The sequence below is a fragment of the Lissotriton vulgaris genome, chromosome 1_1, assembly GCF_964263255.1.
Source record: "Lissotriton vulgaris chromosome 1_1, aLisVul1.2, whole genome shotgun sequence".
Classification (NCBI taxonomy): Eukaryota; Metazoa; Chordata; class Amphibia; order Caudata; family Salamandridae; genus Lissotriton; species Lissotriton vulgaris.
In genome coordinates, this window is record NC_141685.1 from 871,473,219 (window position 1) to 871,486,761 (window position 13,543).

The following is a 13,543-nucleotide window of genomic DNA, read 5'->3' on the forward strand; positions in this document are numbered from 1 at the left end:
ACATAATTTATCCTTTTTTCGTTTTTAAACATAAACATCTGAATCTTATGTTCAATTTACTGCCGATCCTGTTCAGTTAATAGTTCGCTATGTTTAGTTATTTAGGGCCATATTTTCCCATAGGCCCAGAATGGGTAAAACCCTTTGATACATCTGGCACTCAGTGATTGAGATATTAAATGTATCATACGTTTGCTTCGTGTGTAAAATGTGCATTTTTTGTGTTTGTTTACCTTATAGGATTTTAATTGTTAATGTTGTTTCTATTTTTAAAAGTCGTTGTGTAGCTGAATAGTGAGATTTGTGAAAAGGCAAAAAGGAGAGTCGACAGAGAAGATCCTATGAACTGTACATGCAGACATCGTTCATCTGTTACTGATGCAGACAACTATGTACAGACAGAAGTGTTCACACATCGGATGTGTGTATTGAATGGTTTGTTTTGTATCTTAACTTTAGATACATGTGTTTGCAAGCCTGATGCATTCTTTGAGTTATAAAGATGTGTGCCTTCTCTCCTGCTGCCCTTTATGACTTACTTGTCTCTTTCTCCCCGCTCTCGTCCACAGGCTCGTCAATATCTGTTGGAAAAGACAAAGGAGGAATCTCTGTTAGGTGACTATTTGACAATCAAGGACTTCTCTCTTCATCTAAGAGACTGTCCCACAGACCACAGTTTGACCTACCTCTCAATTCCGACAGTAAGTCATGCAAAGCCATAAAAGTCTGATAGGAGTGGCTGCCAGTGCCCTGTTCTGAAAGCTAGTATGGACACGTGTTGGGCCACTGTGGGGGCAAGCTTAAACTCTGATGAATGCAGCACCCATATGAGCCACTTTAGCGTATGACATTCCGTGCAACTAGGGAGATCTTGGATCTGGCTGTCATTCACAAAATAAACAGCTCATGAAGCCTTGCATCTAACTGACAACCTGCTTGGTCCCCCGCAGACAGCCCCCTCAGATAGCTGGGGCCATTTTGGCCCCAGCTATCACTCCAGTTTCCCTTCCTTATGCAAGGTCTGCATTCCCATTCCTGCAGGCCCTCTCTTAAACTAGGCAGTGGTGGCTAGCTTTAAAAAATGGTGAGGCTTGAAGCCACGCAACTCACCATTAATTCAGGAGCTCCACCGGTGCAGCACTTCTGTTTGCTGCCGACGAGCAGGAAAAGTAAAGGCTTCCTTCCTGCGCGTGGAACGCAACTCCAACCAATCCTGGAGCTGCTCTCATGCTGTGGAAGCAGCGGCATGTTTGGTGGGAGCAGGCTCACCCAGCGCTCATTTTGAGGCTGGAGGCCTGTGCCAGCAATCCCCTGGATTGCTGGGTCTACTGTGCACGTTAGGTTGGCCGTCACAAGACGGCTGGCCAATCCGTCATATGCACTGTAGATCAGTGCTGTAATCCCGCATTTCCGGAATTCGCCCTCCCCCCACCCTCTTGCTGTACACAGCACGAGCTGGTGCGGTGGCAAATAAATACAATGGCATTAACTTGCCATTTTGTCTATTCATGTTTGCCTGTTGTGCTCACAGCAGGCGGAGTGACGATCCTCTGCTTTCAAGGATGAGCCACCCCTGAAACTAGGTACAGTCGGTGTGGGGGAGATCCTTCACACTGATGGATTCTCACTCAGAAATTCCCATCCATTGCTCTATCAGCTGGAGCCAGACCACCCAACTCAAGAGGGCGCTCAAGGCATTGGCGCCGTTCTTCGTTTAAGCTCCAGTGGAAAGAACCTTGGGTGGACCCCTGCACAAACTATCAAAACTACCCCTGCTGCTTCTCCTCCTATACTTAGCCATCTTATGTAGCCTAAGAGCAATGTGGGCACTATACAGGCCCCACAAATATAAACATGCTCTGGTTCCAAATGAAAAATCCACAAAAACTTTCTTTGTGAGGATTTATCGCAGAATCCACTTAGTGTTTGTGCTCTCGAACGAAGAGTAGCCCCAAGGGATGTTGTGTGGGTGCAGTCTGTTCCTGCATATGCATTCTATTCCTAATTTGCTGTTGTGGGGATGCCCTGTGTTCCTGAATATGCCTGCTATTCCTAACTTGGGTTTCTGTTTCATTAGCACCGGGCGCGCTCTGGTTTTCTGCAGAAACTGATGAGGTGTTTCCTGGTGGCCTAATTGAACCCCCGTTGTCCCTGATGCAGTGGTTTTCAGTACCCTCTGTGTGTCCTGGTACAATGGTTCCCTGGACCCCTTTAGTACCCCAGTGCAGTGGGTCCTGGTACCCAGTAGTGTTGCAGTGTTCCTGGTGCCATTTCTTGCCCTTACTTTCTCTCACACATCCCTTCCTGGTGCCACATCTACTTTTAGAGCCCATGATGCCTCGGATCCTGATGCCCCCTATATGTCCAAGTACAGTTATTGATGGTGCCTCTACTCCCCCTCTCCAGGTGATGATCCCCAGCACTCACCAGTAGCATTGTCCGGGGCTGGAACTCCATGGACTCGCACTTCGCAGAGGGTGAGATAGCCCACATGGTCTGGGATGGTGACGGTCACATAGCGCCCCTTCATCCCAGTGCAATTCAGATTCACAGTCTCCCCCAGGCCCAAGGAGGGGATTTTAGCACACCTGAGGGATAAGAGCAAAGTCAGCTGGTGATCGGTCTGGGAGGCAGCATCCTTGTTAATTGAGGGAAGCTCTGAGGGAGGCCCCCAGAGTCAGGACTCTCTTGTGGAAGACCAGAGGGTGGATTCCTAATTTAGGGTTCCCATTCTCCTGATCTGTGATGGAAGTCTCATACAAGTAGGTCAGGAGGTGGATTCTTGAGCTCTGTAAAAGCACCTTGTGATGTGGCATGATGTAAATTTCTACCCATTGACGCTATTTTTTCTCCAGAAGATTTATGTTGTGGTATGCTAGGGGATGAGTTCCTTCCCTTGGTACAGTGTGCAGATCTGTGCCTGAAGCCTCTCATGGTACTCTAAAGTGGAGTGACCAGAGTTTGAGAACCAAAAACCGAGAGACGCTAGAAATAAAAGTAGAACTATAGCCTTTAGTCTTACTTTTATATCTGGCCTGTCCCGGTGTTTGTGTAGCCTAAATATGTGTATATATATATATATATATATATATATATATATATATATATATATATATATATATATATATATATATATATATATATATATATATATATATATATATATATATATATATATATATAGTGGCGCTTTTTTGCACAATGGCAGAAATTTGCACAATATACATATGCACTTTAGCAGAAGCACTTTACATTGGATATAATAAGTGATTTCCATGTAAATATGTAAATATTCAATCTTAGAGGGCGAAAGAACTGCACATATAATCTCTTATGTATTTAACAAATCATCAGCAAACTCATTTTGAATATATGATTTAAATGACAAGGTATTTAACCATTAATTTGTACAACATTAAGTGAAAGAAAACGTTTTAAATGCCATGCCTTTACGAATTTGCAATACTTGTTTGGGTAATTATCCATAAAGTATAAGTATTTCTTCTATGTCGATTTTAAATACAAGCATGTGACCCACTTTTTACAACTGAAGCTGTCCCTTTAAAAGAACGGCTCATTATGTTGGACACTGTCATGTGAACAAGGCTCCTCGGAGCCGAAACGTCATGCGATGTGCTTGCACTAATTAAATAATCTTTTTGCACGAATTTGGACCGTGTCTGCGTCAATCTATGGTGTGAGGGGGACCCCTAACCTATGGAGACAGAGCGCTGATCTACGGATATATATATATATATATATATATATATATATATATACACACACACACACACACACACACCCACACACGTATACATATACAGTAGGTTTTTAAACGTATGTGCACGCGCACACACATACAAGGCAGATGTTTGATGCCCATAGGGCTCAAAGGGCTTCAGCCGACCCCTGCCGTGAGTGTCAGCCCAGGCTGAGACCGCTTTCTGGGCACACACATAGACAGTTTTTGAGCTGCTGTGGGGTGGCTGGGCTGACATCCGTCTTATTGCAGCTGCACCCGAGTACTTCACAGGTCTTTAAAAGACCATTTACTTGTTAATGAGGCTTTGATGTTTTTCACCACTTCCTAGAGCCCATGCATCTCCACTCTGTCTATTGCTGGAAGAATTAGGCCCCCCTGAAATTTGTATTAGCCCCCCCCCCCCTCACCTCCACCCAACGAAATTCGGCAGTAGTTATGCTTCTGAAACAAGGCTACATTTACTTAACATTATTGATGGCAGGACTTCCACCCTATGCCCCTTGCCCTTCTCCCCGCAGGACTTCCACCCTATGTCCCTTGCCCTTCTCCCCGCAGGACTTCCACCCTATGTGCCTTGCCCTTCTCCCCACCCTGTCCTCCCTCAGCAGGGAGCATGCAGCAGAACTGCTCTTGTACTGCCTGATGGAAACAGAATAAACTGCCTATTTTTTTCATTCTTCTGAAGCGCCCTTGCAAGTAGAGCATACCTTTCGATTCGCCTTACAATTACCTGAACTTTGTACCAAAATGTGGGACATTTATTAAAAATAAAGAAATGTGTCAGGACAGTCAACTGAAAACTGGGACTGTACGGGGAAAACTGGGCCCTCTAGTCACCCTACTCAAGGGGTCGATTCCCGCCCAATGATTCTGGCTGTGCACATCTGTGCCAGTAGTCTCATGTCATGCCAGAGGCTGGATCCCTCTCCTAGGATGCTGATTATTGACTTCTGTCTTGGAAAGGGAAGTCTTGTTGCACTACCATATAGTGATTTCCTGCCCTAGGGTATAACATGAGGCGTGGATTCCTGCCCTTGGATACCCAAGGTCATTATCCGCCATAAATCAGGTCAGGGATTGGATTGCCACTCACAGGTGTCTGGTGTGCAGATCTTTGTAAGAAGCCTCTCACTGTGCTATGTCAGAGGGCGGATTCTACACCCCCCCCCCTCCCCGGCAATGGTGTAGCTCAGTTTGTAGAGTGTTTAAGGGGTATGCAGACAGACCCATTTTAGCTCAATTAAGGCTTTATTAACTACCCAAATTGGGACAATCAGGATCCATTTGCTTGCTTGAATTAGATCTCATAGTTCCGTTCCCCTACGGTCCCTCATATGCAGATTTGTCTCAGTACAAAGCTCCTCCCCAACACCTTACCAGCTTTACCTGTGGTTCCTCGTGCCGCCATCTTTGTCCGAGTTCCCGACCCGCACCTCCGTTCCATTGAGGCGATCACTACAGCAATCGCCCCGGTTGAGTATCACCACAAAAGATATCTGGTAGACACGGCCAAGGTCAACCATCCACCATGGCTCGATATCCAGGTCGGTGTGAGAGCAGGTGTTTTTTAGGTAGTTGGTGATCAAGGAGCCATCAATGGCATTGGCCGAGGCACCAAACTTGTCATAGGTGCTAGACTGGCTGGTGGTGCCATTCAGGGCCACATTGGGATCTAAGATAAAAATGAGACAGAAAGTTCACAAACTGGGATCGAAATTAGAAAAGGAAGACAGAGGTCACAAACTCACAACTCTTCCTCATTCTGTTGACATCATGCAGGTGTATGCCTTATTGTTACCTGTCGTGGAAAGCTCTGGAGATTGGGCCACCTCTGCAACAAAACAAAAATTGTTTCAGCATATGGTGCAACTCATGCCACTCCCTTCACTCCTAGCCACCACAAATAGAAAAACATGCATGTTGCACCGTAGTCCTTCATGTTCAGCAAACCTTCTGGGTGTTGGGGAAGTAGGGCTTGCACCCACTCTCCACCGAAAGTCACATGGCTCATGTGGCACATGCTGCCTATCCGGTGAACCCCCATTCTCCACGTGCTCTCACATGTCTCTTCACTCAACTGTCAAGGCCACAGCCTCCCACACTCTTGTTTAAGCCTGCACGGCCACCACCATCATCCCACGCCCCCTCACCACAGCCCTTAAGGCAAGAACCTCGTCTCTGGTTCTTAATTTGTAAATAAATAAGTGCCAGGGCTCTCGTCAGGAGGTCACTGCAGCGTGCACCACATATTGCCATACCAGCTCTGCCAATGATATTGACAATATAACTTCCAACCATTACACTCCTACAAGTGTGACAATTTGGACTATTCAAGACCCCCAAAGCTATAATATAGGCTTGGGTGGCAGGTAATACTAATTTTTAATGTATAATGAATTAATAATTCAATGTTGTTGTGGTCATCTCTAAATTAGACAGGCAGCACCACCTTGTGGCAGACTGTCTCAAGCACCGGTGTTGACAATTAAGTGCCGGTGCCGACCAGAGAAACCACCTGCTCAAATTAAGCACTGCTCATCTCACACTTATATCATCTTGCTTGCCAACAGAGGTGTGTGTGTGTGTGTGAGTGAGAAGTATGTGTGTGTTTTCCTCTCTCTCTGACCAGTACCTCTATAGACATATATGTGTCTTTATTGTGTGGTGTCGTGTGTGCATATGGTTTGCTCTGTATGTGTGTAGGTTGTGCAGTCTGTAGTGAACATGGTGTTCACATTTTTTGCATGCATGTAGAAGTATTGTGTGTCTTTTGTGTATGTGTGTGTGTACGTGTGTGTTTATGGTGTGATGTGTGAACATGTTTGTCACGTTGTATGTTAAAGGTAGTGCATAATGTGTGAGCGTACGGTGTTTAGGGCTTAATCAAGGGGTGTTTTTTGCATCTGGGTGCTGTCTCATGGGTACCTGCCACATTCGTGGAACACTGAAGGGGCTTGTTTAAAGATGAACAGTGGGATAATTGTGTCTATCCGCTGCTTCACGCTGAAGGAAGTATGATGTTTGAAGAGAGAAAAGCATTAACATGTATGTCTTTAAAAAAGACTGGAATCTTCTGCGTATAGAGGGTGCGTTGGCTCGGACTGTGTGTTTATATGAAGTTGAGCTTGTTTTTGTGATGTGTGTCTGTGGGGTGTGATGTGATTGTTTCTGCTGGTGCAACTTAGGACAATCCCTCAGTGCGGATGAATGCATTAATTACCTCATCATCCATACTCACCTTCCTCAGAAAAAATCCATCTACCACTGGGCACTGTGAAAAATATAAAGGAGAGAGAGTTATGGACTGGGGTCTCAGAGAACCAGCCACCCAATAATCATCACTGAAGCCTAAATAAAGAGAGCAAACGAGAAAGAACTGTGCAGATGGAGAAAGGGTAAGACCGTGAAAGAGAATAAAAGATAAGTGCAGATGGAGGACGTATAGGACAGTGGAAGAGCATAAAATACATGCAAATGGAGGAAGGGTAAGACAGTGGAAGAGATTGAAAGCAAAGTGCAGATGAAGGAAGGGTAAGACAGTAAAAGAGAATGAATGAAAAGTGCAGATGAAGGAAGCGTAAGACAGTGAAATAGACTGAAAGGAAATTGCAGGTGGAGGAAGTGTAAGACAGTGGAAGAGAGTAAAAGATAAGTGCAGATGGAGGAAGGGTAAGACAGTGGGAGAGATTTAAAGAAAAGTGCAGACGGAGGAAGGGTAAGACAGTGAAAGAGAATGAATGAAAAGTGCAGATGGAAGTAGCGTAAAACAGTGGAAGAGAACAAAAGATAAGTGCAGATGGAGGAAGGGCAATGGAGGAAGGGTAAGGCAGTGGAGAGAATGAAAGAAAAGTGCAGATGGAGGAAGGTTAAGAGAGTGAAAGAGAATAAAAGAAAAGTGCAAATGTGGGAAGTATAGGACAGTGGAAGAGAATACAAGATAAGAGCAAATGGAGGACGGGTAAGACAGTGGAAGAGAATGAAAGATAGAGACAGAGAGATGGGAAATGAGTATACCAGTTGAATATGTCATGTCGTGTCTTATATAGAGAACATTCACATTCTCAGTCTCTTTGCTGGCATCTCCTTAAGACAATGTAAACAGTCTCTGTGCCCAGTGGCTGTAAGCTCCTGGGGATCTTCTCTGTACCTGTCCTATGAAAGAGTTACAGTCTCCACTCCATTCAGTCATTACAGGGAGGATCCTAGTGGACAAAGGCCAATAGCCTGTGAAGCATATGGATGTGGGTCCTGGGCAAGAACATACCCATTTTCCTGTGCAGGGTGTTCTGGCTTCGTGGGCATGAGTGAAAAGCAGGCTGGCCTGTTGACCTTCTATAAATCTTTTACACCCCCAGACCAGACCTGTCTTTCTGTTTCTTCAGTTCTCTTGTTTTGTAGTGAGTGGGCTGTTTCTACTATATTTAGGATGGGGCACACGGTGGGGGGCAGTTGTTTCAAACTTTTGAAATTCATGTTTCATAAGCAGAAGCTTCTCTATTTGTTCTCCTAGCTGTGCTGTGTGACTGCTGGGAGCCGTTTTATCTTAGTAGTTGGCGATTTTGCCACAACTGGTGGCCATTTTGTCCCAGCTTGAATGCATGCCTTTTTGGCTGGACTCGCAGTCATTTGGTCTCTCTCAAGTAATTTGTATTTGTATATGGGTGTCTTTTCCTGAGATCTTCCCTTTATTTGCAATTGGTATGTTTCCCTGAGATCTTGCCTATGTATAACATGTGTGAGTGTATGTTCAATGTCCTCTACCCCAGTATTCCGCTGTGGGAAACACTGCGACAGACACTAGCGGGTGGCAAAAAAGGGATTTCTCCCAGCCTTTCCATCACTGTCTGTAGTGCTGAATCGATGGCTTAATGTCACGTGTGGGTCTAGCACTGCAGTAACTCTAAGCTATATAACGTTGATTCTAAGGTGCAAGGATGAGAACTTTAGGACTGATTCACAAAGGACCGCCACACTTGTCGCCGAAACCCCACAGTCATGGGGGAGTCTCTGCACTCGGGGCAGAATCTCCTCTATGATAGTTTTCATTTCAGAGATTCCACCTAGAGTGCCTAGACTCCCCCGCGACTGCTGGGCCTCTGCCACAAGTGCAGAGGCCTTTTGTGAATCAGGCCCCACATTTGTGGTGCTGGTATATATTAAAGAGCTCGAAAAACGGTATGTGGTGGTACTGTGTCACATACTCACAAATATCATAATAATCGTTCCAAGATCCTGCAAAAAAGAGAAAATGACAGAGGGTTAGGAAATGGGCACTGCCTGTGACTCCTTAGACTTGTGAATGGTCCAAAACATACATCCCAATGTCACCATAGCCCTTTCACATTATGTGGATTCAGACATTTCCATCTCTCAGCATAAACTTTCTGAAGCATGCATTCTGACCTATAGGCAACACTTCTCTGAACTCTACTTGACCTTTTGGTTGATTCAGATTTTGCCTCTCAATCTGGAGGCAACACCAGATGTATCCTCCGGAACATGATGAAATGTTCTAGCACAGGCCCCAAGCCTAGCTCAAATCTTCTTTACTGTATTCCCCCACCAGGGGCCTGTCACGCTGTTCAGGTAATCTCCACTAATCAATTATCCAGAGACCTTATAGTGTCACTGAATAAGCAGCCCAATTGTCGTCATCAGGCGTTTAATGGAGACACCTGGTTAGGTCCGGTTAGTTGTTATGGTTGTAAACAGACCCTGGAACCCCATCAAAGATCCAAGAGTAAAGGGGCACGCAAGACTATATTTGGAGGACTTATAAATGCTAGATCTATGTGCAAAAATGCACTTCATATGCATGACCTAATAGTAGAGAGGGAGCTTGATTGTCTGTTCATTACTGAGACATGGTTAAACGAATGGTCAAATCCGGATATTGGATAGACCAGTACAGCGTGGTGGAGGCTTGGCAATTATTCACCGAGACTCTTTATAATGTAAGATCACGGAGTTAGTGGATATTAAAGGAGCCGAAAGTATCTTTTTCTGTCTTCAGCTCCATGACTCCTTTACCTTCGCGGGTGCTCTAGTATACCGCCCAACGGGTCAGCAAACTCAGTGTTTGGAAAGCCTTGGGGACGTGCTGAGCAATCTGACAATCAAGTTCTCTAACTTTACACTTTTGGGAGACCGGAATATCCACCTGGATGACACTACCGATCCGACTGTAATCTGTTTTAGAGAAATAATGAATGTGTTAGGGTTAACTCTGAAAACCGTAGACCCTACCCACAGAGCGGGCCATATCCTGGACTGAATTTGTTCCAACTTAGAACCGATTAAAGTAGAGACCCCCTGACACAAACCTGGTCAGACCATAAATTCATTGCATTCATCATTTTAGTGGATAGTAGGGGGATAATAAAGAAGGAGATACAAAGCTGTGGGAGAAATACACCACGTTGGGGTAAAATTATAGATCACCCTGACTTTTTGAGATGGGTGAAGGAGGGCAAACCCACTCTGACAGGGAACACCACCACAGACAATCAGCAGTTTGGGGAATGGGTCAGCGTGATAGGGAACCAGATGAAACCCTTAGGCTCAGACTCCAGCCTCCGCACTAAGAAGAAATCGGCACCCTGGTTCTCGATAACCCTAAAAGAAACATTAGGTGAAGTCAGAACACTAGAACGCAGATGGCGCCGTAATTTCGATAGCAAAGAGCATAATGTGTACAAGACGGCCAGGAGGCACTATCACGCTCTCATCAAATGTGCAAAGACCAACTTCTACATACCGGCTATCGAACCCACAAAAAATAAGCAGAGGGAAATCTTTAGAATTGTCAACAGTTTTAGAAACCTGAAATTCCTGACTCAGGAAATCCCTCCATCCCAGACTCTCTGCGACTCCATAGCCAATTATTTCGAACAAAAATTCACAACCTCACTAAGGATTTTCCCCCTTATGAGCCAGCGGTTTCAGATGAAATTATCGAGGCCGATGCAAACACGGCTTGCCTGAGGGCCTTTTCTCCGATTACTATGGAAGATACCCGCCATGCTATATCCTTAATTAAGTCAGGATCTCCTTTTGACCCGTGTCCGCCGGTCTTATTAAAAGCCATGATAGAGGAGGCAACCCCCGTGATAAATTCTATTATTAATTCTAAGGATGGGCTGAAAATTCGTTCCGCTCGCGGAATTTGCGGATTTTCGGCAATTTCGTGACCCGCGAATCTCTCGAAATCGCGGTAAAATCCGCAAATCAGCGGGGACGAATTTCCAGCCAAGCACTTTCAGGGTTACAGCAGCAGGTGCAAAAGTTGAAGCTAAATTTTTGTAACCTTTTACAAAAGGGTTACAAAGAAATTAACTTCAACTTGGGCACCTGCTGCTGTAAGCCTGTAAGTGCTTCCTGGCGCCTCGTTGCCTACTTGCAACTATTCTCTGACCCTGCTCTGACCCTTGAAGCAGGGTCAGAGAATAGTTACAAGTAGGCAATGAGGCACCTGCCACGAAAATTAAACCTCGACAGGAAGCACTGACAGATATAAAAACAAGCATTTGCAATGCAATAGGTCTAGCATTAGGAAAGTTTGAGCTATTGGTCTTGTAAATGACAATTTTTTTAATTTATGTGTTGGTTTTGAAAATAGCTAAATTAATAGGTTTGTCATTTACAATGCCAATAGTTATAACTTTCGCAAATGTGACACCTATAGCAATTGTAATGCAACATGTTTTGTATTTACGTGACTTAGCTGTATTGATATTACAAATTACAATGGCTTTTAATTTTTTTTAAATAATTAATACTTAACTAAAAGTTATTGTAATTTATAATGGCAATAGCTTTTGTAAATAACTTTTGTGAAGATTATGTTCATTGTATTTTATTGTGTCGAAAATCCAAGAACAGAAGTGAAATATTAACCTCTTTTTGTGACATTTGTAATAAAGCTTGAAACATTGAGAGAACAGATTTGAACCATTTGTTGTTGAATGGTTGCGCAGATTGATGCTGGGGTGGCGCTGAGTGGTGCTGATCTAGTGTTGAGTGGTGCTGTGGTGATGCTGAGTGGGGTAGTGGTGGTGCTGAGTAATACTGGGATGGTGCTGAGTGATACTGGGGTGGTGCTGAGTGGTGCTGTGGTGGTGCTGAGTGATGCTGTGGTGGTGCTGAGTGATGCTGTGGTGGTGCTGAGTGATGCTGTGGTGGTGCTGAGTGATGCTGTGGTGGTGCTGAGTGATGCTGTGGTGGTGCTGAGTGGTAATGTGGTGGTGCTGAGTGATGCTGTGAGGGTGCTGAGTGATGCTGTGGTGGCGCTGAGCGGTGCTGTGGTGGCGCTGAGTGGTGCTGTGGTGGTGCTGATTGGTGCTGTGGTGGTGCTGAGTGATGCTGTAGTGGTGCCGAGTGATGCTGTGGTGGTGCTGAGTGGTGCTGTGGTGGTGCTGAGTGATAATGTGGTGGCGCTGAATGAGGCTGTGGTGACACTGAGTGATGCTGTGGTGACGCTAAGTGGTGCTGTGGTGGTGCTGAGTGGTGCTGTGGTGGTGCTGAGTGATAATGTGGTGGCGCTGAATGATGCTGTGGTAGCGCAGAGTGATGCTGTGGTGACGCTGAGTGGTGCTGTGGTGGTGCTGAGTGATAATGTGGTAGTACTGAGTGATCATGTGGGCGTGCTGAGTGATGCTGGGGTAGCGCTGAGTGATGATGGGGTGATGCAGAGGGCAGAAAGGCACAAAAGCAGTCTAACAAAGGGCAGAAGGGCAGAAAAACAAGGGAAAAACGAGTCTAACAGAGGGCAGAAGGGCACAAAAACAAGGCAAAAACGAGTCTAACAGAGGGCAGAAGGGCACAAAAAACGAGTCTTACAGGGGGCAGAATGAATCCCGCCCTGCGTGTTTGTCCACGAAGATGCCACCTTTTTGTGCAATACCTCTACTCAACTGGAGTACTTTCTACTGTCTAATCAGTAAGTGCTCTCCCGTTGGCTAAATGTATAGGGGCAGATTTACAATAACTGGCGCATCCCCAGGGATGCGCAAGTTATTGTGCGCCGCAGCTCCGCCACCCATGGTGCGCCGCATTTACAATGCGGCGCACCATGTGGCAAAAACGGCACAGATGTGTCATGCATCTGTGCCATAAAAGCAGCGCATTGCTGGAGCTGCGTCACGCTTGCGACGCAGCTCCAGCAATGCTCTGGGGGCCCTATCTCCCCAATGCTGCATCAAGCCTTGCGCCTGCTTCAAGCAGGCGCAGGGTTTTGACGCAACATTGGCTTAAAAGTGACTGAGTGAATTCTTGTAGATTTCACTCAGTCACTTTTAGGAGGCGTTCCTGTGCAGAAACGCCCTCCCCTGCGCCAGAACGCCTCCTAATGGTGCAGAGCTTTACAACGTGACGCATCTCTCAGATGCGTCATGTTGTTAATACCCAGCACCATGGCGCTGCGTCACAAAAGGTCTCGGTAGAGGGTGGCAGTGGTGAACCAGAGGGTGGCAGTGATGAACCAGAGGATGACAGTGATAAACCAGAGGGTGGCAGGGGTGAACCAGTGGGTGACAGTGCTGAACCAGAGGGTGGCAGGGGTGAACCAGTGGGTGACAGTGCTGAACCAGAGGGTGGCAGTGCTGAACCAGAGGGTGACAGGCGTGAACCAGAGGGTGGCAGTGATGAACCAGATGGTGGCAGGGGTGAACCAGAGGGTGGCAGTGGTGAACCAGAGGGTGGCATGGGTGAACCAGAGGGTGGCAGTGGCGAACCAGAGAGTGGCAGTGGTGAACCAGAGGTTGGCAGTGCTGAACCAGAGGG

At 45.9% G+C, this 13,543-nt stretch overlaps 1 protein-coding gene across 1 annotated transcript in view; it reads right to left on the minus strand.

The window, feature by feature from the left end:
* The window catches only part of LOC147748045 (uncharacterized), a 381,293-nt gene that overhangs the window by 159,195 nt on the left and 208,555 nt on the right, over positions 1–13,543 (minus strand). Inside the window, exons 12-17 of the mRNA XM_086926975.1 lie at positions 8,969–8,995; positions 7,002–7,034; positions 5,562–5,594; positions 5,150–5,435; positions 2,428–2,588; positions 540–581 (exon numbers count right to left, since the gene is read on the minus strand). Coding sequence (XP_086783101.1) covers positions 540–581; positions 2,428–2,588; positions 5,150–5,435; positions 5,562–5,594; positions 7,002–7,034; positions 8,969–8,995 — 582 coding nt within the window. The remainder of the gene's footprint in view (positions 1–539; positions 582–2,427; positions 2,589–5,149; positions 5,436–5,561; positions 5,595–7,001; positions 7,035–8,968; positions 8,996–13,543) is intronic.